The sequence below is a fragment of the Symphalangus syndactylus genome, chromosome 20 (genome assembly GCF_028878055.3).
Source record: "Symphalangus syndactylus isolate Jambi chromosome 20, NHGRI_mSymSyn1-v2.1_pri, whole genome shotgun sequence".
Classification (NCBI taxonomy): Eukaryota; Metazoa; Chordata; class Mammalia; order Primates; family Hylobatidae; genus Symphalangus; species Symphalangus syndactylus.
Window position 1 is genome coordinate 65,190,391 of NC_072442.2, and position 22,879 is coordinate 65,213,269.

Sequence of the window (22,879 nt, forward strand, 5' to 3'; positions counted from 1 at the left end):
TAGCCAGGCGTGGTGGCAGTCACCTGTAGTCCCAGCTACTTGGGAGGCTGAGACAGGAGAATTGCTTGGACCTGGGAGGCAGAGGTTGCAGTGAGCCAAGATTGTGCCACTGCACTCCAGCCTGGTGACAGAGTGAGACTCCATCTCAAACAAAACAAAACAAAAAAAGTTGAAAAACTAACCAGGGGGTCGGATGCAGTGGCTCATGCCTGTAATCCTAGCACTTTGGGAAGCCGAGGCGGGCAGATCACGAGGTCAGGAGATCGAGACTACGGTGAAACCCTGTCTTTACTAAAAATACAAAAAATTAGCTGGGTGCAGTGGCGGGTGCCTGTAGTCCCAGCTACTCGGGAGGCTGAGGCAAGAGAATGGTGTGAACCCGGGAGGCGGAGCTTGCAGTGAGCCGAGATCACACCACTGCACTCCAGCTTGGGCGACAGAGCAAGACTCTGTCTCAACAACAACAACAACAACAAAAACTAACCAGGGCCAGGCACGGTGGCTCACACCTGTAATCCCAGCACTTTGGGAGGCAGAGGAGAGCAGATCACCTGAGGTCAGGAGTTCGAGACCAGCCTGGCCAATATGGCGAAACCCCATCTCTACTAAAAATACAAAAATTAGCCGGGCATGGTGGTGGGCGCCTGTAATCCCCAAAACAAAAACAAAACACTAACTGGGTATGATGGCTCATGCTTGTAGGCCCAGCACTTTGGGAGGCTGAGGCAGGAGGATCGCTTGAGCCCAGGAGTTTGAGAACATCCTAGGCAACATGGCGAGACCCTGTCTCTACAAAAAATACAAAAATTAGTTGAGTATGGTGGCGCACACTTGTAGTCCCAGCTACTCAGGAGGCTGAGGTGGGAGGATTGCTTGAGCCCAGGAGTCAAGGCTGTGGTGAGCTGTGATTGCAACACTACATTCCAGCCTGGGCAACAGAGCGAGACCCTGTCTCAAATGAAAAAAGAAAACATTCACAGTTAGCCGCAGCCCCCCAGGCTGACCCTGCCCTGTTGAAGTGGGGGCCACTGGACAACAGAGAAAATGAAGAAAGAGCTCAGGCGTGGACGGTCACATTGCCATTCCAGAGGCCAAGAGGATACAGCTCTGGGAAGCCCCGTGCTTCTTGGGCTGAGAACCCAATTGGTCTCCTGCCCTCACCAGGGGGACGAGGGAGGCATCCAGCAGCCAACACCTGGAGGATGTTGTGCAAAACCCGTTGCCAGCTTCCCGCACCCAGGTCCCCAAACCCAGCCTGCCATGTCTCCCAGCAGGCAAGGAAGGACAAACTGAGGGGCAGCCGAGAAATGAGCTGTTTCCTTCCTTCTGCCACCTCACCCGACTGGAACCCAATACCACGTCTGTGGCCAGATTCTGGCTGGAGTCCTAAGAAAGAGTTCTAAGAATCTTTCAACAGGTTCAGGCAAATTTTCTTTAGAAAACAAACAAACTAAAGCATCGTCCTAGAGCGACACGAAGCTGACAAATTTGCATCTCAATCAGCTGGACACTGCTCAGCCTTTCACAAGTCTAATTCGATAAATTCAAAAATGGCCTAACTGCTTCCCTGCAATTCAGCCATGCACCAAGTTTGAAAATGTTAGACTGAAGCAGAAACGTTCACCCTAACTTCGCCAGGCACTCCCAGACGAGCCAAGTGCGGGGATTTCTGGCCTAAAAGAAAACTGGTTATGCAGACTCCAAGAATCAAGGAGCAGTGTGTCCAGAGAGATAAGCTGTGTGGAATCAGCAGCCTTCCCGCCCAGGACGTGGGCCCAGCATGTTTGCCAGATAATCAGAAAAACCAAAATTGGAGGCAGGAACAAAAGTACGGGAAAAAAAGTTGATGTTCAACCCACAATCCTGACCCTTCACCTTCACTTCGGTTTAGAGGAGCTACCTGTCAAGTCTGCCCAGGGCTTAAAACACCAACTCAGCACCGCGTTGGCACAATCTCTGGGACTCCTCCCACTTAGACAGAGGAAGAAGCTGAGGTTGAGGCAGGAATGAAGGGACCAGACCCAATTCTGCCAAAACCATACAATCAATTAAATCCGTGGACAATCTATTAAAAAAAAAAAAAAAAAAGTCCTAGAATCTGACCTTCCGACACCATGGTGGGTAAAAAAAAAAAACAACAAAAAACAAAAAAAAAACCTGCCCACAACAGTTCTCTGGTCTGGGTGAGACATTAAAAGCTTTCTCTGTGGATGATGACTTTTTTTTCTGCTTTTTTTCTTTCTTTTTTTTTTTTTTTTTTTAAACCCTGTGTCCAGCTTGAAAGAGCCCATCAGGGAGGCGAGCAGGAAGGGTCACGATCTCTAAGGGAGGAGAGAGGAAAGAAGAGGAAGCAGCAAACACTCCAACCTGTGCCTTTCGGGGACAGGCATTAATCTCCTAACAACTCTTGGCCAAAGCAGAAAGCTTGTTCAGGGAACAAGGTCTGACTCTTCCCAACTCCCAAGATTTCTTGCTGATGTGGGGAAAGGCCTGCCAAGAACCCTTAGGCTATTAGGAAATATTTTTGAGTGGCTAAAGGCTAAAGGTTAGTTATAAATCATATACTTTCTAGCCTCTCCCCGCGGCCTCTGCATTCGCCTGCTTTCTCCTGCCCTGAACCTCTCCAGCTAAGCCTCCCTCCCTAGAGACTGGGACACACAGGAATCTCCAGGGCAGATCAGAGAAGGGAAACAGGGAAGCTTCCACAAAGGATTACACCCAGCATGAGCTGGTCCAAAGCTTTCTCTTCCTGCAAAGAGCTCTAGAAAGAAAAGGCCTGCTGCTGGGGATTCAGGAAGTCAAACCTGGGCTACCTCCATCTAAGGGCACTCTAGCACTGGCGAGAGAGATTATGTGAGCTCAGCTATTATGCAGTTACCGTTGGGATCAAGGAGAAGGCAGAGGGAAACATTTCCTGTCAAGGTTGCCTAAGAAGGAGGGTAGGAGGCTAGAGGCTGGGGGCTGCTGTGGCCCTCCTGTGGGGCTGAAACTACTGCCCTGTAGTAATCAGGATCCTCCAACAGGGTGTGAAAGTGTGAAGGTGAGTGTGTGTTGGGTGGTGCAGATGTCATGTAGAGAAGCATCCTCAGCCTGCCTTCAGCAATTCCAGTGACGAGGCAAAGAGCAGAGAACAAGCCTAACATCATTTCCATAAATGCTCCCTTCTTCTCTTCCCCCTTCATGCCCATGAGGTTGGAAAGCCACGGAGATGTCCTCAGGGCCCGTGGGGGAAATGTCCTTTGGAGAATAATAAGGCAGCAAAAATAGACGAGAAATTGTGTCCAGCAAGCACTTGGGAGCCTCCACAACGGCCTGAGGAACGTCTAGATTCTAGATGAGCCCTCCCTGGGGTGGAGGAGGCAAGGCCACTTCCTCTCTTGCTGCACCCCAGCCCCTAAATCTGGAGTTCCTCTTTCTCACAAGCAGACAGCAACATGTTTACTACCAGCCAAGCTATGTTCCAGGGCTGGGAGGAGAGGAGAGGAGTCCAGCAATGTTCGTAGCGGGTGGAAGGAACACCCTGGACAGCAGGTGGGGTTCTGGGTGGATTGCAGGCCCAGGCTCTGTGGCCTTGCGCAAGACAGATCGCTCTGAGCCTCCATGTCTTCGTCCACAAAACAGGGGCAATGACGAGTACCCGGCAGGGCTGGGTGAGGATCAGATGGGCCTTTTGATACCCGAGAGGCACTGGGCAATGCGGTGCTGTGGCTCGCTAGGTCTTCGCCCCCATCCCGCCCCCTCCCAAAGCCCTGGCTCCAGGAGCCCCCGGCAGCCCCAGGCGCCTGTCTCACCTGGCTGGGTACACAGGTAGGAGTAAAAGCCCTCCGACTTGAGCATGATGAGCAGCGAGCCCCAGCCCAGGAGGACTGCCGAGAAGAGGAGGTTCTCCAGCACGGCCGTGCAGGCCATCCACCAGCGGCGCCGACGGGCAGTGGCCAGGGTGGGCGCCATGGTGCGGCGCGGCGCGGCTCCGGCTCTGGCTCTGCACCACCTGCGCACAGACCTCGGCGTCAGCGGCCGGTCCTGCCCAGCCCCTGCGGCCGCCCCTAGCTGCCCGCTGCCGCAGGGCTCGGGACTGTCACCCCTCCCCGGCCGCGGTGGCCGGTGCGCGCAGCGGAGGCGGCGAACCCCAGCCCTGCCCGGACCTGGGCCACCCCCACCCCGCGGCCGGCTCGTACCGCTACCCTCCGCTACGACAGAGCCGCCCCGGCCAGGCAGGGAGACGTCTCCCGCAGCTCACTCCGAGGTAAACTGAGGCATGGAGGCAAGAAGGGGCTAACGCATGCTCAGGGCCGTGGAACTAGTCCTGGCCTGCAGCAGGACTGACATCGCCTGGGGCCAGCATGGAACGCAGCGTCAGGTGGGCAGGGGCAGATCCGAGGGCTGCCTCTCCCAGGGACCCTGACAGGTGCCCTCCCCCCCGCGCCCGAGACCCTTCCCCAGAATTGGTTTCTTCAACCACAAGATCAGCGCCCAGAGCTACGGAACGGCCCGCCCCGGCGCGCTCATTGGCCGGATGGCGCAGGAACTGCCGCGCCATTGGCCGCCGTCTAGGTCGCTAGGCGCTGCGGCCACGCGAACCCGGCGTGGGAGACGAGGAGCCGGTTCAAACCGGCGGCGCGAGCCAGCCGCGCGACCCCCATCTCGGGCGTTTCCCCGGCAACTCGTCCATTTCCATGGCCTCGGACCCCCGCGCCTCCATCCCCAGCCCGCATCTGTTCGTCATCTCTTACTTGGCGGCCCCTCATCACTCCATCTCTCTCCTCTTATTCCCACGTTTTCTCCCTACGCCCCTTCGGCGGCCGCTTCTGCCCCCGCGCCCTCGCCCCGGCTGCCATCCCCGGCTCCAGCTCACCCGGCTCCTCCGGCGTGTGTCGGGCCCGCCCGGCGCCTTTTCTGCCCTCTTTTATTCCAGCCCTTTTATTCCGACCCCAAGAAGAAAACACTGCCGCCCGCTGATTGGCTGAGCGGGGCTGGAAACAGGCGTCGACCAATCAGCAGCCAGCCCCCCGCCCGCCCCGCCGCGAGCAGAAGCCGGTTCCGGCCGGACTCGGAGACAAACAAGAGAGATGGGGGGCGGGAGGGGCCTGGGCGCTGCGGGCCGGGCCTCCGCTCTGCAGTCTTCAACCCGAGTCACAGCGCAGCCGGGAACCCCCGGCGACATCGCCCCGCGGCCTCTCCAGCGGCCTGACCCTGCCAGGCTGGGGCTCCGGCTCCGCGTCCCGGCCCCCAGCGGACTCCCCACCGAGGCCGCCGGGCCACCAGCGCCCCCAGCCGGGCTCTCCCGCGGCCGCCCCGCCGTCCCCAGCTGCCCCCTGCGCGCCAGTCACCACGCCCAGATGCGCCGGCTCCGCACGGTGGTTCCATTCTCGAATCCCCACCCCGCCTCCTCCCGGCACAGCGCCGCCGTCCCCGCCGCCTCGGGCTTTGCGTCCTGATTCCTCGCTCCCCCGCCCCGGTGGTTCCCGTCCCGGTGTATTCGGGGCCTGGGATCCCGGACCCGGTCCAGCCGTGGCGCCCCCTGCTGATGCACTGACCCCTTCCCCTCTCCCGGGTGCCGTCTGCCCGGTCCCTGGAAATTGGCCCTTGGAAATCTGCAAGGGGATTTGGGGCTGGTCTGTCCTGTCCTAGGACGGGGTCTCCTGAGGTCCCCCCATCAGACTGACCTTTCTCCGCCCGTGTTCACGCACTGCTCGGTCCCCCGGGGACCCTCCACCCTTGATCGTCATCTGGGTGCTCCCTGCCCGCACTGGCCACCTTCACCCCGTTCCCCGTACCTTTCAGGGAAGGTCCCTCCACAGGGCGATGCTCCGGGCCACGTCCGCCAGCTGGTACAAGCCAGCGAGGGTTCGAGGGGGCTCCGGGTCCCCGTCTGATAAGCCCGGGCTCCGAAAGCTCAGCTCCCCGTCTTCGTCCCCCGGATCCGAGGCACTAGCCCGACCTCGGAAGACCGTCTGACTGCCCCAGAATCGGCTTGGTCTCCCTGGCTTGCTCCGGGGGGGCTGGCTTAGCACTCCAGGGCTGCCGCGTGGTGTCCACGTCTGGAATCCCAGCGGTTTGGGAGGCTAAGGTCGGAGGGCCACTTGGGGCCAGGAGTTGGAGACCAGCCTGGGCAGCATGGCGAGAAACATCTCTACCAAAATAAAAACCAAAAATAAAACCCCACCACCACCCCAGGGCTGTAGGAGCCCCAAACCCCTCTTGCTCCACCTGCCCCAGTCCGAGTGTGCCCCCTACTGTCTAGAATCCGCCCGGGCCACCTGGCGAGGGCAACCGCCCCCAGACGAGGCTTGGAGCTGTCAGCCTGCTGGGGAGTGGCTCCAGCTGGTAACCTCCCCGGTTCCTCACCCTGTGGAACCCTTCCCACTCACAAGCTTTCAACTGCCATCTGAAAAATCTCTTCCTTCACCCTTCCCTCCTCTTTGAGCAGCCTGAGGGCACTGCAGGGTCAAACATACCTCAAATATCCCCCAGAACTGTCCTCCACATTTTCTCAGATAACCATACTACTGTCTACTGAAGTTAGATACCAAGAACCCTCTCTTTTTTCTTTTTTTTTGAGACAGGATCTCAGGCACCCAGACTGCTGGAGTGTGGTGGCATGATCATAGCTCACTGCAGCCTCGATCTCCTGGGCTTAGGTGATCCTTCTGCCTCAGCCTCCCAAGTAGCTGGGACCACAGGTGCATGCTACCACACTTGGCTAATTTTTGTATTTTTTGTAGAGATAGGGTCTTGCCCTGTTGCCCAGGCTGGTCTCAAAGTCTTGGGCTCAAGTGATCGTCCCACCTCAGCCTCCCAAAGTGCAGGGATTACAGGCATGACTCACAGTGCCCTGCTGAGAACCATCCTTTCATCAGACATTTGTTAGGCAGTCGCTGTGATTCTGCCTCTCCCTCACTCCATCCCCATCAAGCTGATACAGCTGTATCTCCTACATATTTACCTAATCGGTCCATCTGAGCCCTTAGGCCCGTAACTACTGTTGAGCCACCTTCAAATTTCAACTCCTCAAATCCAGCCCCCATCTCATCCCAGGGTACTAAGGGAAATGTAAATGTGACCTCCGCCAAAATCCTTCAGAAACTTATTTGTAAAACAGGATAAAGTTCCAGTTCCTGGCTGGGCACGGTGGCTCACGCCTGTAATACCAGCACTTTGGGAGGCTGAGGCGGGCAGATCACTTGAGGTCAGGAGTTAAAGACCAGCCTGGCCAACATGGTGAAACCCTGTCTCTACTAAAAATACAAAAATGACTGGGCGCGGTGGCTCATGCCTGTAATCCCAGCACTTTGGGAGGCTGAGGCGGGCGGATCACAAGGTCAGGAGTTTGATACCAGCCTGGCCAAGATGGTGAAACCCTGTCTCTACTAAAGATACAAAAAATTAGCCGGGCGTGGTGGCGCACACCTGTAATCCCAGCTACTCTGGAGGCTGAGGCAGGAGAATCACTTGAACCCGAGAGGTGGAGGTTGACAGTGAGCCGAGATTGTGCCACTGCACTCCAGCCTGGGGAACAAGAGCGAAACTTCATCTGAAAAAACAAAAGATCTGGGTGATGTGGCACGCGCCTGTAATCCCAGCTACCGGGGAGGCTGAGGCAGGAGAATTGCTTGAGCCGGGGAGGTAGGGGTTGCAGTGAGCAGAGATTGCACCACTGTACTCCAGCCAGGGCAACAAAGCAAGACTCCGATTCAAAAAAATAAAATTAAAAAGCTCCAGTTCCCCAATTTGACCCACACAGGCTCCTCCCTCTCCCTCCCTCTGGAGGACATCTGACCTGCCTGGGCCCCAATGCTCCAGTCACATGGAATCGCCTGTGGTTTCTGCACCTGCTGTTCTCTCTCCTCTAGCTCTCGACATAGCCTCATTTTGGACAGCACCTCCTCTGGGAAGCCTTCCCTAACCACTCCCCATTAATACTGCTCACTTTATTTGTCCACTGCTGGCATTGTTTTTTTTTTTGAGACGGAGTCTCGCTCTGTCGCCCAGGCTGGAGTGCAGTGGCGCGATCTCGGCTCACTGCAAGCTCCGCCTCCCGGGTTCATGCCATTCTCCTGCCTCAGTCTCCCAAGTAGCTGGGACTACAGGCGCCCGCCACCACGCCCAGCTAATTTTTTGTATTTTTAGTAGAGACGGGGTTTCACCGTGGTCTCGATCTCCTGACCTCGTGATCCACCCGCCTCGGCCTCCCAAAGTGCTGAGATTACAGGCGTGAGCCACCGCACCCGGCCGCTGGCATTGTTTTATAATTAGCTATTCATCTGTTTGTCTTCCTCTCTAATTGACTATGAACTCTTTGGGGGCAGGACGGTGTCTTATTCAACTTTGTATAACTAGCCCTTGATAGAGAAGCAAGCACAAAGCAGTTGCACAATATGAGTTTGTGGAATGAAAACATGAACTCATGAAAAGTGGCAAAAGTCCAGGCGCGGTGGCTCACACCTGGAATCCCAGCACTTTGGGAGGCTGAGGTGGGTGGATCACCTGAGGTCAGGAGTTCGAGACCAGCCTGGCCAACATGGCAAAACCCCATTGCTACAAAAAGTACAAAAATTAGCTGGGCATGGTGGTGGGCGCCTATAATCCCAGCTACTCAGGAGGCTGAGGCACAAGAATGGCTTGAACCTGGGAGGCAGAGGTTGCAGTGAGCCAAGACAGAAAAGAAACTCAACCTTAGAATACTCAGAAATTTAAATTGTAATGAGATACAATTGTTGATGGCTAAACACACACAAAAAAATTATATATACTTTTTAGAAGCTTTAGTGGCTGGGCACAGTGGCTCACACCTGTAATCTCGGCACTTTGGGAGGCCAAGGCGGGAAGATCCTCTGAGGTCAGGAGTTCGAGAGCAACCTGACCAACCTGGCAAAACCCCATCTCTAATAAAAATGCAAAAAAATTAGCTGGACGTGGTGGCACGTGCCTGGAGTCCTGGCTACTCAAGAGGCTGAGGCAGGATAATTGCTTGAACCCAGGAGGCAGAGGTTGCAGAGCCGAGATTGTGCCACTGCACTCCAGCCTGGGCGACAGAAAGAGACTCCGTCTCAAAAAATAAAAAAATAAAGAAGCTTTAGCATATGTTACTTTATTTTTACCAAGGTAAAATAATGAGATACCATTTTTTAACTGATCAGATTGAGTGTGGGGAAATGGATTCCCCCATAATTTGTGAGAATACAAATCCACGCAACATTTTTGGAGACAATTTGGAGTAAGTACAGAAGTGTCTAACTTCCTTACCCTACAACTCAACAACCCTGCTTCTAGGAATCTATTCTATAGAAAAACTTGCACAAATGTAAAAATAAATATGGGGCCTGGCGCGGTGGTTCACGCCTATAATCCCAGCACTTTGGGAGGCCAAGGTGGGCAGATCACCCGAGGTCGGGAGTTCGAGACCAGCCTGACCAACATGGAGAAACCCCCGTCTCTACTAAAACTATAAAATTAGCCGGGCGTGGTGGCGGGTGCCTGTAATCCCAGCTACTCAGGAGGCTGAGGCAGGAGAATCGCTTGAACCTAGGAGGCAGAGGTTGCAGTGAGCTGAGATCGTGCCACTGTACTCCAGCCTGGGCAACAAGAGCGAAACTCCGTCTCAAAAAAAAAAATAAATAAATAAATATGGACAAAGTTGTACACTATGTCATTGCTTGTTGTATCAAAACAGATCAGAACAACGCAACCTTCCATTGGTGGGGGAATGATTTAAATAATTGTGCTAGATGGAATCTCATGTAGTCATTTTTTAAATAAAGAGAGTTAGCTTTATATTTATGGACATTGAACTATATCCAGGATATGTCGTTAAGTGAAAAAGCAAGTTGAGGCTGGCCGCGGTGGCTCATGCTTGTAATCCCAGCACTTCAGGAGACCAAGGCGGGTCAGGAGTTCGAGAACAGCCTGGCCAACATGGTGAAACCCCACCTCTACTAAAAATACAAAAATTAGCCGGGCGTGGTGGTGGGCGCCTGCAGTCCCAGCTACTCGGGAGGCTGAGGCAGGAGAATCGCTTGAACCTGGGAGGCAGAGGTTGCAATGAGCCGAGATTGCACCACTGCACTCCAGCCTGGGCCACAGAGCAATACTTTGTCTCAAAAACAAACAAAAAAAAGAAGATGAGGAATGGTATGCTTAGTATGCTAAAATTTTGTTTTTGTTTAAAATATTTGTTGACATGTACACAGAAAAACATCTGAAAGAAAGCACCTCAACTGTTGATGAGATTCTCTGAGCACTGAGATAGAAGGGGGAGGGGGGGCTGCCCCTGGCCAGGCGTGGTGGCTCACGCCTATAATCCCAACACTCTGGGAGGCCGAGGCGGTGGGGCCCTTGAGGTTGGGAGTTCCAGACCAGCCTGGCCAACATGGTGAAACCCTGTCTCCACCAAAAAACACATAAATTAGCCGGGCGTGGTGGCAGGCACTTGTAATCCCAGCCACTCAGGAGGCTGAGGCAGGAGAATCCCTTGAACCCGGGAGACAGAGGTTGCAGTGAGCCGAGATCATGCCACTGCATTCCAGCCTGGGTGACAGACTGAGACTCCATCTTAAAAAATAGGCCGGGCGTGGTTGCTCACCGCTGTAATACCAGCACTTTGGGAGGCCGAGGCGGGCGGATCACGAGGTCAGGAGATCGAGACCATCCTGGCCAACACAGTGAAGCCTTGTCTCTACTAAAATACAAAAAATTATCCAGGCGTGGTTGCAGGTGCCTGTAGTCCCAGCTACTCGGGAGGCTGACGCAGGAGAATGGCCTGAACCTGGGAGGCGGAGCTTGCAGTGAGCCAAGATCGCACCACTGCACTCCAGCCTGGGTGACAGAGGGAGACTCCGTCTCAAAATAAATAAATAAATAAATAAATAAAATAAACCTAGGGGGGAGGGTTGCCCCTTTGCTTTTCTGACTAGGTAATATGTGAGCAAAGAATTCAAACAAGACCAAAAAGCTGCCAGGGAAAAGTAGATTCTGTCTCTCTCTTGACCCACAGACGCCTCTGGGGAGAAGGGAAATCTCTGTTTTACTTTATACATGTCTATAATGTTAGTACTTTTTATTTTTTTAACAAAGATCGTTGCTTTTTATTATACTTTATCAAATTCAATCCAGTAACAAAAGTAAAAAAGAATGTTCACTGTAGAAAATTTGCGAACTATACAAAAGTTCCAGAAGAAAATAAATATCACCTACAATCTCATCTTCCAGAGGAAAATACCATTTAGTGCCTTTCCCTTGAATCTGTTTTTATGCACATACATCCTTTTTAAAAAGTTCACAGGCCGGGCGCGGTAGCTCACGCCTGTCATCCCAGCACTTTGGGAGGCTGAGGCAGGTGGATCACGAGGTCAGGAGATCGAGACCATCCTGGCTAACATGGTGAAACCCCGTCTCTATTAAAAATACAAAAAAAATTAGCCGAGCGTGGTGGTGGGCACCTGTAGTCCCAGCTACTCGGGAGGCTGAGGCAGGAGAAGGGCGTGAACCCAGGAGGCGGAGCTTGCAGTGAGCCAAGATTGTGCCACTGCACTCCAGCCCGGGTGACAGAGCAAGACTCTGTCTCAAAAAAAAAAAAAAAATTTGTCTAGCCAATCTTTTATCAGCAAACATGTAGGTTGTTTGCCATTTCAGAAAAATGTTTTGCACATGAAAGAAAGAATAGCCCTTCTGAGGCACACAGGGTCCAGGACAGCAGAGAAGTCCCTGCAGGCAACCCTTCCTGACCCCATCCTGCAGGGTCTCTGCCCAGGCCTTCCTGGCCCCCTCCGGGAGCAACGCCAGGGGCCTGGGCCAACTGGCCTGGAAGCCTTGCCTTTTCCCTGTGGAGGCGCAGAGGCCCTGGTTTGTCTGTCCTGGCCCTGGGATCATTTTCCAGCACACAGCACAGTCTAGTCCATGGGCAGTTTCGGTCCCATCCAGTCTCCCCACTCCCCAAATTCAAGGTCCTCAGGGTTCTGGTGGCCTGGAGATGCGTACAACGTTCTCATACTCAGGTTCCTCCTGCCTTTCCTCTTTAGCTTGCTTCTGGGGATCCCGTTTTGGGGAGCCACCCCCAGAGACTGGCTTCTGGACTCTCCCTGAACTCTCCATGCCAGCCCCCAGCCCCTGGGCCGCTTCCTCTGGTCTGACTGCCACAGGCCCTGTGGCCCCAGGAAGCCCAGCTTTTGGGGCTGAGTTGGGGCTCTGGCTGACAGAGCCAGAGGCCAGGCCAGGGCTGCCCTTTTTCCGATTCAGGGCCTGGCGTGGAGGCTTAGGGATGGCTCTCTTGACCTTGGGTTCTGCCTGGCCTTTCTGAAAGCTACCAAAATGGCGGAAGACAGAGCGGACAGGGCCTTCGGGTCCCTGGGGCGTCCCCGCCAGCATGTAGATGGTGGTCACGGGGCCTGAGCTCTCCTGGACACTGCCCTCAATGGCTTCCACGTGCTCAGCCACTGTCCGGCCACCAAGTGGGGGCCGCCGGTGGCCAGTGGCTGAATCCCCGGGACTGGCAGCTGCAGGAAAGGACTCGTGTGCTTCTGCTTCCTCTGGGCCTGTGGACTCTTCGGCTTCCCGGCCCTCAGGACCCGATTGTGCCCCCCGGGAGAGCCTCTTGGGCTTTCGGAGCGGGCTGGAGAGCTCCCCTGAGCTTCGGCGACTCTGTGGCGCAAACTTTGTACCTTCAGCAAAGGAGACCGATGGCCGCTTGGCCCGAGCTAGGCTGGAGGTGCGTGGGATGGCGAATGGCGTGGAGGCGTCCTCAGGGGGCGGGAAAGCACCTCCAGCCAGGCTGGCCTCTGACGACTCTGCCTGGGCCACAGGGACCATCCCTGGCAGAGGAGACAGAAGAGCTTGGCTGGAGCTGAACTGGCCACCCCAGTGCATCCTACCCACAGCTCAGCATCTTCCAGGAGGCCTCAAAAATAGGGCAAGGAAGAGGGCAAGGATGAGGAGAGTGGCAGAAGGACCAATTCACGTAGACGCTGTTACTTCTACCCTCTTTTTTTTTTTTTTTTGAGACGGAGTCTCGCTCTGTCGCCCAGGCTGGAGTGCAGTGGCGCAATCTCGGCTCACTGCAAGCTCCGCCTCCCAGGTTCCCGCCATTCTCCTGCCTCAGCCTCTCTGAGTAGCTGGGACTACAGGTGCCCGCCACCACGCCCGGCTAATTTTTTTGTATTTTTAGTAGAGACAGGGTTTCACCGTGGTCTCGATCTCCTGACCTCGTGATCCGCCCGCCTCGGCCTCCCAAAGTGCTGGGATTACAAGCGTGAGCCACCGCGCCCGGCCTTTTTTTTTAATTTTTGTAGAGATGGGGTCTCACTATGTTGGCCAGGCTGGTATCAAACCCCTGGCCTCAAGCAATCCTCCCGCGTCAGCCTCCCAAAGTGCTGGCATCACAGGTGTGAGTCACCACACCTGGTCTCTATACTCTTTCCTCACCACGTCTCCCTACTTTGAAATACTGTCACACTCTAACCAAGCTAAAACTCTTTTGATGGTACACAGCCACATCCCTCTCACCTCTGGGCCTTTGTGTATGCTGTTCCATCTTCCTGAAACATCATTCCCTCCTCTCCCTGACTTTCACTTGGCTAACTCCTACTGATTCTGCTAGACTCAACTGGGATACCACACACATCTTCCCTGACCCCAGTCACCGCAGCATGGCTAGCGAATGAGCCCCTACTTGTATGTCCCCCATGGAAACACATATCACTGTGTCCTGTCATTGTCTGATGACTGCTCATCTGACTCTAAGCTCGGTGAGGATAGGAATCTTCTTGTTATCTCTTGCATGCCCGGAGCCAAGAACAGTGACTAACACAGAATGGGCCCTTAGTAACTGTTTGCTGGCCGGGCACGGTGGCTCACGCCTATAATCCCAGCACTCTGGGAGGCCGAAGCAGGCAGATCCAGAGGTCAGGAGATCAAGACCATCTTGGCTAACATGGTGAAACCTGGTCTCTACTAAAATACAAAAATTAGCCGGGTATGGTGGCGGGCGCCTGTAATCCCAGCTATTTGGGAGGCCGAGGCAGGGGAATCGCTTGAACCCGGGAGGCGGAGGTTGCAGTGAGCTGAGATCACACCACTGCACTCCAGCCTGGCGACACAGCAAGACCCAGTCTCAAAAAATAAATAAATAAATAAATAAATAAATAACTGTTTGCTGGAGGACTAAAGAGGGGGTCGTGGTGGGCAGGGCTGCTCAGGGGCTATGTGGGCTGTTGGGGGGCTACCTTCTTGGGGTGCCACACAGTAGGCAGGACCCTCGTCTGCCTCTCCAGACTCAGGATCGGATGAGAAGGAGTCATCGGAGGCCCATCCGGCAGAGGGCGGCTCGATGAAGCTGTGGTTGAAGGGGACCTCCGGGTCGTGATGTGAGACTGCAGAGACTCCAGATCAGGCGCCTGCAGGACCTGATGCAAAGCCTTGTCCAATCCCAGCCCCCACCCCCAGTGCCCACTGACCTGTCACCCAGGGTAACTTGTGGGAGCTGAGGGAACCACAGGGCAGCGTGGAGCCCAAGCTGGTCAATGTCCCCCAGACCTGCAGCTTCATCCTGGACACGGTAGCTCCATCTCTCGCTGGCCTGAGGGAGGAGGGTAGGGACAGTGGTCAGTACATAAGACCCACAGTGACCTGGGTCACCTTGGCAGGGTGTGACAGGGTGACTACCTCTACTTCAGTGGCACTCTACTGACTGCAGAATAAAATCTAAATGATTGAGCCGAAGATTCAGGCCTGCCACAGAACAAAGTGTGGCTCTAGAGTCAGACAGCCCTGAGTAACAACTCTGGTTCAGACGTCACCTCCCTAGGCCTCAGTTTCCGCATCTGTAAAACAGATCCTATCTGTCTGTCTGTCTGTCTGTCTATCTATCTATCTATCCATCTATCATCTATCTGAGCTTTTTGCAGGACCTGGCAGGTGTTTGTTATTATCATCCTAGCTGAGCCCCAGCTCACCTGTCTCTCTCTCATTCTCTCTCTCTCTGTGTCTTTATTTTTTGAGACAGAGTCTCGCTCTTATTGCCCAGGCTGGAGTGCAATGCTGCAATCTTGGCTCACTGCAACCTCTGCCTCCTGGATTCAAGCGATTCTCCTGCCTCAGCCTCCTGAGTAGCTGAGATTACAGGCGCCCACCACCGCGCCCAGCTAATTTTGTATTTTTAGTGGAGATGGGGTTTCACAATGTTGGCCAGGCTGGTCTTGAACTCTTGACCTCAGGTGATCCGCTCGCCTCGGCCTCCCAAAGTGCTGGGATTACAGGCGTGAGCCACTGCGCCCGGCCCACCTGTCTCAAATGACACCCCCTCCAGAAAGCCTTCCCTTGTTCCCACTCTGCTCTACCCCCACATGTGGAGGAGACTGCTCCGCTCTTCACCCTTCCTCCAACAGCACTTGCACCCGTCTTCGTGTCCCTGCAAGGGGCTTCTTGCCACCCTGGGCCAAGCACAGAGGAGGACGTGCTGTTGGACTAGGGCAGGAACTAGTCAGAGAGCACCAGACGAAGAGTCCAAAAAGGTGCAGAGGGGCTTCCTGTGTGTCAATAACCAACTAGATCACCTTGGGCCTCAATGTCCTCTGGGAATTGAGGACCATAATCCTTCCGGCCCCACACTCCCTGTTCCAAACCTCCACGCTGTTTTGAGTCTCAAAGGAGCCTGGAATGTGAAGAGGTTTCATAAAGGAACAAAGCTCTGCACAAGCCCCCCTGCGCGGGCCCCACCAGCCCAACCCTTCCTCCCCTCTCCGTCTCTCAGGCAGCTACATTCTCTGCTAAACCGCTGCACAGACATTGATGTCACTTTCCTTTGTGGGCCATCTGAGGCCTGTTCTCTTTCCCTCCTGGCCCAGAGCCGGGCTGCTCCTTCCGTGGTCCCAGCCCTCCTCCTCTGGTCCCCGCCGGTGTCAGCTCTCTGCCTCCCGCTGCAGGCTCCAGTTCACCAGCCTGGTGCCCATGCAACTCAGAAACTTCCTCATCGAAGGCTTCCGAGGAGGGCAGGCAGCTGACCCGGTGTCTCCAGTGTCTCTAGGCCATGGCCACTGCCAATTACCTCCATCACCTCTGACCCACGTGGGCGACAAGGCCAGCCCTCCTCACCCCCAACACCTCTGACCTATGTAGGTGACAAGGCCAGCCCTCCTCACCCCCATCACCTCTGACCCATGTGGGTGACAAGGTCAGCCCTCCCCACCCCACAAGGAAACCAGATGCCCTCCTGCTCCCAGCCTGTGGCCTGAGCTGTGTGGGGAAGGGATGGGCTGGCGTTCACCTGTCCTTGAGGTCTGACCGGGTGGCCCAGCAGCAGCAGGCACAGCAGATGAGGCCCAGGAAGAGCAGCAGCAGAGGCACAAGGCTGCCCGCGATGAGGGCGGCGTCCCGACGGTGAGAGCCTGGGGGAGCCAGAGACGGGGGACACTCAGGCCTTCCTGTCTCCTACACATCCTGTCTTTGCTCTGAGTTGCCTGCTACCCAGAAGCTTCTTCCTGGGGGTCTCTCCCTGCCTCCGGGCAGCCCCTCTGCTGGCGTGTCCCCTCCACAGGTTCTGTGGCCCATTTCACAGGTTCTTGCCCCTGAGCCCATGTCAGTGTCCCGCCACCCCGCTGCCCATTTCATGGCTCTAGCCTGGTTTCGCAGGGGCAGGGGCTCTGTCACATCTTCAGGGGACCCCAGAGCATCCACACAGAGCTCAGGTATAAAGAATGTCTCTGGGCCGGGCACAGTGGCTCATGCCTGTAATCCCAGCACTTTGGGAGGCCGAGGTGGGCGGATCACCTGAGGTCAGGAGTTCGAGACCAGCCTGGCCAACATGGTGAAACCCTGTCTCTACTAGAAATACAAAAATTAGCCAGGCATGGAGGCGTGCGCCTGTAATCCCAGCTACTCAAGAGGCTGAGATGGGAGAATGGCTTGAACCTGGGAGGCGGAGGTTGCAGTGAGCTGAGATCATGCCACTGCACTCTGGCCTGGGTGACAGGGCAAGACCTCGTCTTAAGGAAAAAAAAAAAAAAAAAGAATGTCTCTGAAGTGCGCCCAGACTCCCTGGTGAGGAAGTTGCCCTGGAGCTCATGTGAAGGGCCCACCTTTCCCTGGCTACTGCACCCTGCAGCCTTCTTCCACCTTACCTGGCTGGCAGGACCCAGAGACAGGGTGGCAGAGTCCCTCTGGGCATTCACAAGGAACTGAGCAGTTGTTTCCATGGAAGCCGGCTGGGCAGGAGGCGTTGCAGCTATGGAGTAACATGGAGAGGCAGGCTGAGGGCTGGGTGAAGTTGGGGAGGCAGGCAGGAGACGGGCAGGGAGATTTCTGGGCACTGTCCAGGGAAGTTCAGGAAATGCTGCACACAGGCCTGACCTAGGCCCCTGGCACTCTCCTGCCCCCGGGGACCCCCGTCCTCACCTGGGCCCCCAGTAGCCGGCACTGCAGACACATTCCCCTGTCACAGCATCACAGGCCCCCTGAACACAGGTGGGGCAGGTAGAGCCACAGTCTTCCCCAAAGGTGCCAGTGGGGCAGGGGTCTTCACACCTGGGGTGAGGCAAGACTCGGGGAAGGGGAGAGCAAGGCAGGCCTGGCCCCCACCGTGGGGCCCCACCCCTCCGCCCCAGGCTCCTGGACTCAAGGACCCAACTGGCCACTCCTCAGCAGTGAAGCTCAGGTGCAAATAGGGCCTTGAACTTGGGGCCGAATCCAGCAGGTGACAGACAAGTCCCCAGAGGGGGAGGAGGGCAGGAAGCCTCAGAGGGGAGGGAGCTGGGGTCCTGCCCAGGCCCCCCAGAACCCATTGCTGTCCCCTAGTCTTCAACAGGAGGGAGGCCCCTGGGGCCGCATGAACCTGTGTATCGGGGAGGGGTGGTGCTCTCAGACACAGCCGCTGAGCTGAGGGTCCTGGGGGGAGGTGTACCTCACCCTGAACAGAATGGTGCCCTCACCTGGGCCCCAGCCAGCCAGGGTCACAGCGCTGACAGTGGCCAGTATCTGGCTCACAGGCCTCCCCATGTTGGCAGTGAAGGCACTGCTGTTCGCAGCTCTCGCCAAAGGTGCCAGGCAGGCAGGGCTGCTGGCACTGGGTCCCATTCCAGCCCGGCTCGCAGGACTCACAGCTGCCCGTGTCTGGGGAGCATGGCTCATTGTGTTTGCAGTGGCCACAGCTGGGAAGAGAAGGGCTTCGTGGGAGCAGTGGGGGTGGATGGATGGAGCACCCACTCCTCCAATCCCTGTACTCCACGCAGGCCTTCGGGGGCCCTGGAGAGTGTTTGGGTCCCACCTGGGTCACTCAGGCAGGTTTGCACCTCAGTTTCCCCACGTTGTACAATGAAGACAAATGAGAGCTCTTACAGGACCCCACCCCTTTCCTTCGAAGCATCTGCTCTGTGACCATCTTTCCCTGGGTCCCAGGGTCATCAGCAGCCAGCAGCCCAGCCAAGGCAGGCAAGTCACCACCAAGCTCTGAGTCCCGTTTGCCAGGTCTGCCAGGTCTTCCCTCCTGCTCTTTTCACTTTTCCTTCTTCCACACTGAGCCGCCCCCAGGTCTGGCGTGAATGGGACTCAGTAGTGTCTTCTGCCCCATCATACAAAATACAAAAAATGTAAAGTGTTTTCACCCAGGGGTCCTCAAACCCTGGGCCATGGACTGGTACTAGTCTGTGGCATGTTAGGAACTGGGTGGCAGCATAGAGATGAGCAGCGGGGGAGCCTGACTGCCTGAGCTCTACTGCCAGCCAGATCAGCGGCGGCCTTAGATTCTCACAGGAGCGCCAGTCCTATTGTGAACTGCGCACGGGAGGGTCCAGGTTCCACGCTCTTTATGAGGCTCTAATGCCTGATGATCTGTCACTGTCTCCCACCACCCCTAGATGGCACCATTGAGCTGCGGGAGAACAAGCTCAGGGCTCCCACTGATTCTGTATTATGGTGAGTCATATAATTATTTCATTATAGATTACAGTGTAATAACAGAAAAATTGTCTGCCACGAAACCAGTCCCTGGTGCCAAAAGGTTGGAGACCACTGTTGTTACCAATATAATTTCACATGTGCCATATCTTAATTTCCCATTGATGCCTAACAGTTACCTGAAGGTTCTCCCTCAGATGCTTCACTAGCTGGGATCATATACTTGGGTTAGATCCATTAGTGGGGAGAAGAAGGGCAGTTTATAAAAGCCATTTAGCTGGTCCTGACCAGCATTTTTATTTTTTATTTTATTTTATTATTATTTTCTTTGAGACGGAGTCTCGCTGTGTTGCCCAGGCTGGATGGAGTGCAATGGCGCCATCTTGGCTCACTGCAACCTCCGCCTCCCGGGTTCAAGTGATTCTCCTGCCTCAGCCTCCCAAGTAGTTGGGATTACAGGCGCCCACCACCACGCCCGGCTAATTTTTGTATTTTTAGTAGAGACGGGGTTTCACCATGTTGGTCAGGCTCGTCTTGAACTCCTGACCTCAGGTGATCCGCCCGCCTCAGCCTCCCAAAGTGCTGGGATGACAGGCGTGAGCCACCGCGCCCAGCCAGGGATGAAATTTCTTATTGTGAGTGCAGCCGGTCAAAGTTTGAAAGCCACTGAGCCCTAAAGAGACCTTGCCCAGGACCCTTGGCCACTCTATCCACTTATTATCTACATATGGCTTGCTAGCAGTGCTAGTATTTTTTGCACAGCAGTAATCGATGAAACGAGCAGGTGGGGCTGGACCTGGGGCAACAAAGGGTTTTTAAAGTTTTTGTTTTGTTTTGTTTTGTTTGAGACGGAGTCTCGCTCTGTGGCCCAAGCTGGAGTGCAGTGGTGCGACCTCGGCTCACTGCAACCTCCGCCTCCAGGGCTCAAGCGATTCTCCTGCCTCAGCCTCCTGAGTACCTGGGACTACAGGAGCGGCCCGGCTAATTTTTGTGTTTTTAGTAAAGACGAGGTTTCACCATGTTGGCCAGGATGGTCTCGAACCCCTGACCTCAGGTGATGCACCCGCCTCAGCCTCCCAAAGTGCTGGGATTACAGGTGTGAGCCACCCCACCTAGCCGTCTTTTCCCCTTTCTCGTCCCTCTGCTTTGTATGTTTTTTGAGAGGAGCACGGCGAAGCCCTGACCCCTCCTCCCGGCGCCCCGCCCCGGCCACCTGTCTCCGCTCCACCCTGCCCGCTCACCTGTCTGACCTCAGGTGATCCGCCCGCCTCAGCCTCCCAAAGTGCTGGGATGACAGGCGTGAGCCACCGCGCCGAGCCAGGGATGAAATTTCTTATTGTGAGTGCAGCCCGCTGCCTGTGTCCCAGCCCCGCTAACCTGTGTCCACCTCAGCCCCCTCCCGCGACCGCCCATCTGTGCCCGCCCCGCCCCCACCCTGCCCGCTCACCAGTTTCCACCCCGCCCCCGCCCCGCCCCGCCCACCGGTGTCCGCCGCGCCCCGCCTGCTCACTTGTGTCCGCCCCCGCCCCGCCCGCTCACCTGTGTGCGCACTGCACCCCGTGGCTGCCTGCCGGGCAGGGCAGCTCGCAGCGCGCTCCGCGGAAGCCGGGCGGGCAGGTGCACTCGCCGGAGGCGGCACTGCAGCGGCCCCGCACACACTCGCACTGCTGCCGGCATTCGGGACCCCACCAGCCCGGCCGGCAGGCGCAGCGGCCCGAGTCCTGCTCGCACGGGGAGCCGTGGCAGGCGCAGCGGAAGCTGCAGCGGCGCCCCCACCAGCCCGGCTTGCACACGCAGGCGCCCGTGGCCTGCTCGCAGCGCGCCGCCGCGGGGTTGCACTGGCACGGGCGGCGGCACGTGGACGACCACCAGCCCGGTTCGCAGTGGCACACGCCGGTCGCGGGGTCGCAGCGCCCGTGGGGGCCGCAGGCGCACGGGAACTCGCAGCGGGCGCCCCAGCGGTCGGCCTGGCACTGGCAAGCGCCCGTGGCTGGCTCGCACTGGCCGTGCGGGTGGCAGGGGCAGCTCTCACGGCAGTCGGGGCCCCAGTACTGGCCCGGGCAGCCTGCGGGGGTGGGGACGGGAGGGGTCAGCGGGCTCAGGGCCGCGGGCAAACCCTTACCCTGCATCCCCTTCCGCAAGGAAAAGGGGCGCTGGGCCCACCCTCCAAGAGCCGGGGACAGACCCTCGGAACATCCGGCAGCCTGTCCTGGGCAACACTCACTTCCTGTCCGCTCTGACCTACAGAAAACCCTTAGCCATTAGTGGGAGGCTCAGCCTGCCACTTCACGTTCCAGAACACACTCAGAGATCCTGAGTGGGCGGGGGACTTGCCCAGAGTGTGGCACCGAGGTTGGTGGGCCTTCCTCCACGCTTGCTCCTCTCCGCCCAGATGGATCTCCGCTGGGCTGGAGGAGAGCTGGCTTCCTCCCGATCTCAGGCCTGGATACTGCCCGCCAGGGTGTCAGGAGAAGCCACCTTTCCCCTAGTGATTCCTTGATTCCTGGTGCCCACCCTCTGGCTCTCCTGCTTCCCAACCCCTTTCCCTTCCCTCTCTTTCTGCCAGAGAGGGCAGAGAGCCCGGCCAGGGGCCCCCTTCCATCTGTCGCCCATGTATAAGGCATATGTGGGAAAGACAAGTAATACACTCATTTTGCAATGAAGGGGAATCACAGGTTTTCTGAGAAGTGGAAGAGGAAGATGCTCAGGTAGGCAGCGCTTTGTGGACGTGGGTAAAAACCCGGTGACTCAGGCCATCTCTCGGGAGTGTGTGTCACTTCCTGTCTCTGGACTGCAATTCCTCAGTGAAGCTGGGAGGGATTCTGGCCCTGCTGTTCTGAGGCTGCATGGCTACCTGCCTTGCCTGCCCCCACACCACTGCCCCCCTACCCAGCTCTGCCCAGCAACTTCATCTGGCCCTTAAGACTCACGGGAGCTGCAGCGGGCCCCAAAGAATCCAGGCTTGCATCGACAGAGGCCCGGCTTCACACACACCTCGTCTTTCTGGCAGGCGTCCGGCCCCTCACAGATGGCTGAAAGACACCCCACCCAGGTTGGAAAGACGGGAGCAGAACCAGGGGACACCCCTGCCCTCTCACGGGCTCCAGGGGCCATGCCTCCTCAAGAGGTGCCCCTTCAGGCCTGGGGGACGTCACAGGAGAAACCCTGGCTCCTGGTATCAGGAGGGGCAGGCTCCGGGGGGTAGGAAGGAAGGGTTGTCACTGGGCTACGGCCTCCCTTCTCCTTGGCTGAGGGTCTGTCCTGGCTACTCACGGACGGTTCATTCTTGATCCTTCTGCCTCCAGCCTGCGCAGCACTGCAGCTCAGCAGAGGGGCTGTGGGGCAAAAAGGGGTCAGCCGGACATGGCGCGGGGTGCAGCCTGGCCCCGAGCGAGGTGGATCACTGTCTCTGGCTGAAGTGGGGGAGGCTGCCTTAGTCCCCTGGAGAGGCCTAGCGGATCTTTATAGCTAGGGTCCCCAGCCCCTCCCCTCTCCTTCCCTGACCCTTCCACCATCCGCCCTGGCTAGCCACTACCTGCCAGACCGCCATCAGCAGCCCCTTCCTTTCAGCCTAAGCCCCCTTCCTAGTCTCCTCCTTCCCCTAACGACCTCAACACCGGTTCAACCACCAGCATCAGACTCCCACGAGACCCACCTGCTGGCCACACAGACGTGCTGCCCATTGGGGTCCAGCTCTGACCCCTGAGTCCCCTGAGTCCAGAGCAGCAGCAGCGGGAGCAGCAGCCCCAGCCCCATAGCGGCCAGCTCGGTGGGAGGGCTCAGGTTCATCTGGCCCCCACAGCTCCCAGCCCCCTCCCTGCTTCCTCTCAGGGCTTTTCCTGAGGAAACCAGGCCGGAGGGGCGGGCTGCCATGAGGCACCTCCCTGAGAGGGAGGGGGTGGCTGGAAAGACTGACACTCAAAAAAAGAAAGGGAAAGGAAGGCAATGGCAGGGCTGACTGGCCTGGGCCTGGAAGGGCCAGAAGAATGAAGTTGCAGGT

At 56.7% G+C, this 22,879-nt stretch overlaps 2 protein-coding genes across 3 annotated transcripts in view; both read right to left on the minus strand.

Annotated features, from left to right (window-relative positions):
• The window catches only part of LOC129477062 (TBC1 domain family member 3B-like), a 35,827-nt gene extending 31,414 nt beyond the window's left edge, over nt 1-4,413 (minus strand). For both annotated transcript variants that reach the window (XM_063629668.1, XM_063629667.1), the window contains exons 1-2: nt 4,179-4,413; nt 3,792-3,991 (exon numbers count right to left, since the gene is read on the minus strand). In XM_063629668.1, coding sequence (XP_063485738.1) covers nt 3,792-3,951 — 160 coding nt within the window. In that variant the 5' untranslated portion in view covers nt 3,952-3,991; nt 4,179-4,413. The remainder of the gene's footprint in view (nt 1-3,791; nt 3,992-4,178) is intronic.
• A 6,640-nt stretch (nt 4,414-11,053) lies between these two features.
• LOC129469495 (scavenger receptor class F member 1-like) lies at nt 11,054-21,993 on the minus strand. The gene is made up of 9 exons (XM_055256158.2): nt 21,810-21,993; nt 20,419-20,944; nt 17,916-18,134; nt 17,383-17,511; nt 17,109-17,212; nt 16,256-16,376; nt 14,448-14,569; nt 14,217-14,363; nt 11,054-12,806 (listed from the first exon to the last, which is right to left on the minus strand). The coding sequence occupies exons 1-9, from the start codon at nt 21,991-21,993 to the stop codon at nt 11,947-11,949; spliced, it is 2,412 nt and encodes an 803-aa protein (XP_055112133.2). The 3' UTR covers nt 11,054-11,946.
• Between the last annotated feature and the right edge of the window lie 886 nt (nt 21,994-22,879).

Bases quoted from the DNA above. Each gene is read 5' to 3' on its own strand.
- LOC129469495 (XM_055256158.2), bottom strand. From the start codon at position 21,993: ATGGCCCCTGGAGCCCGTGAGAGGGCAGGGGTGTCCCCTGGTTCTGCT. The intron at 17,213-17,382 runs GTGAGGACGGGG...GTTACTCCATAG, and splicing joins GCCGGCTACTGGGGGCCCAG to CTGCAACGCCTCCTGCCCAG. The intron at 16,377-17,108 runs GTAAGGTGGAAG...TGGCTCCCCCAG, and splicing joins CTCTGGGTCCTGCCAGCCAG to GCTCTCACCGTCGGGACGCC.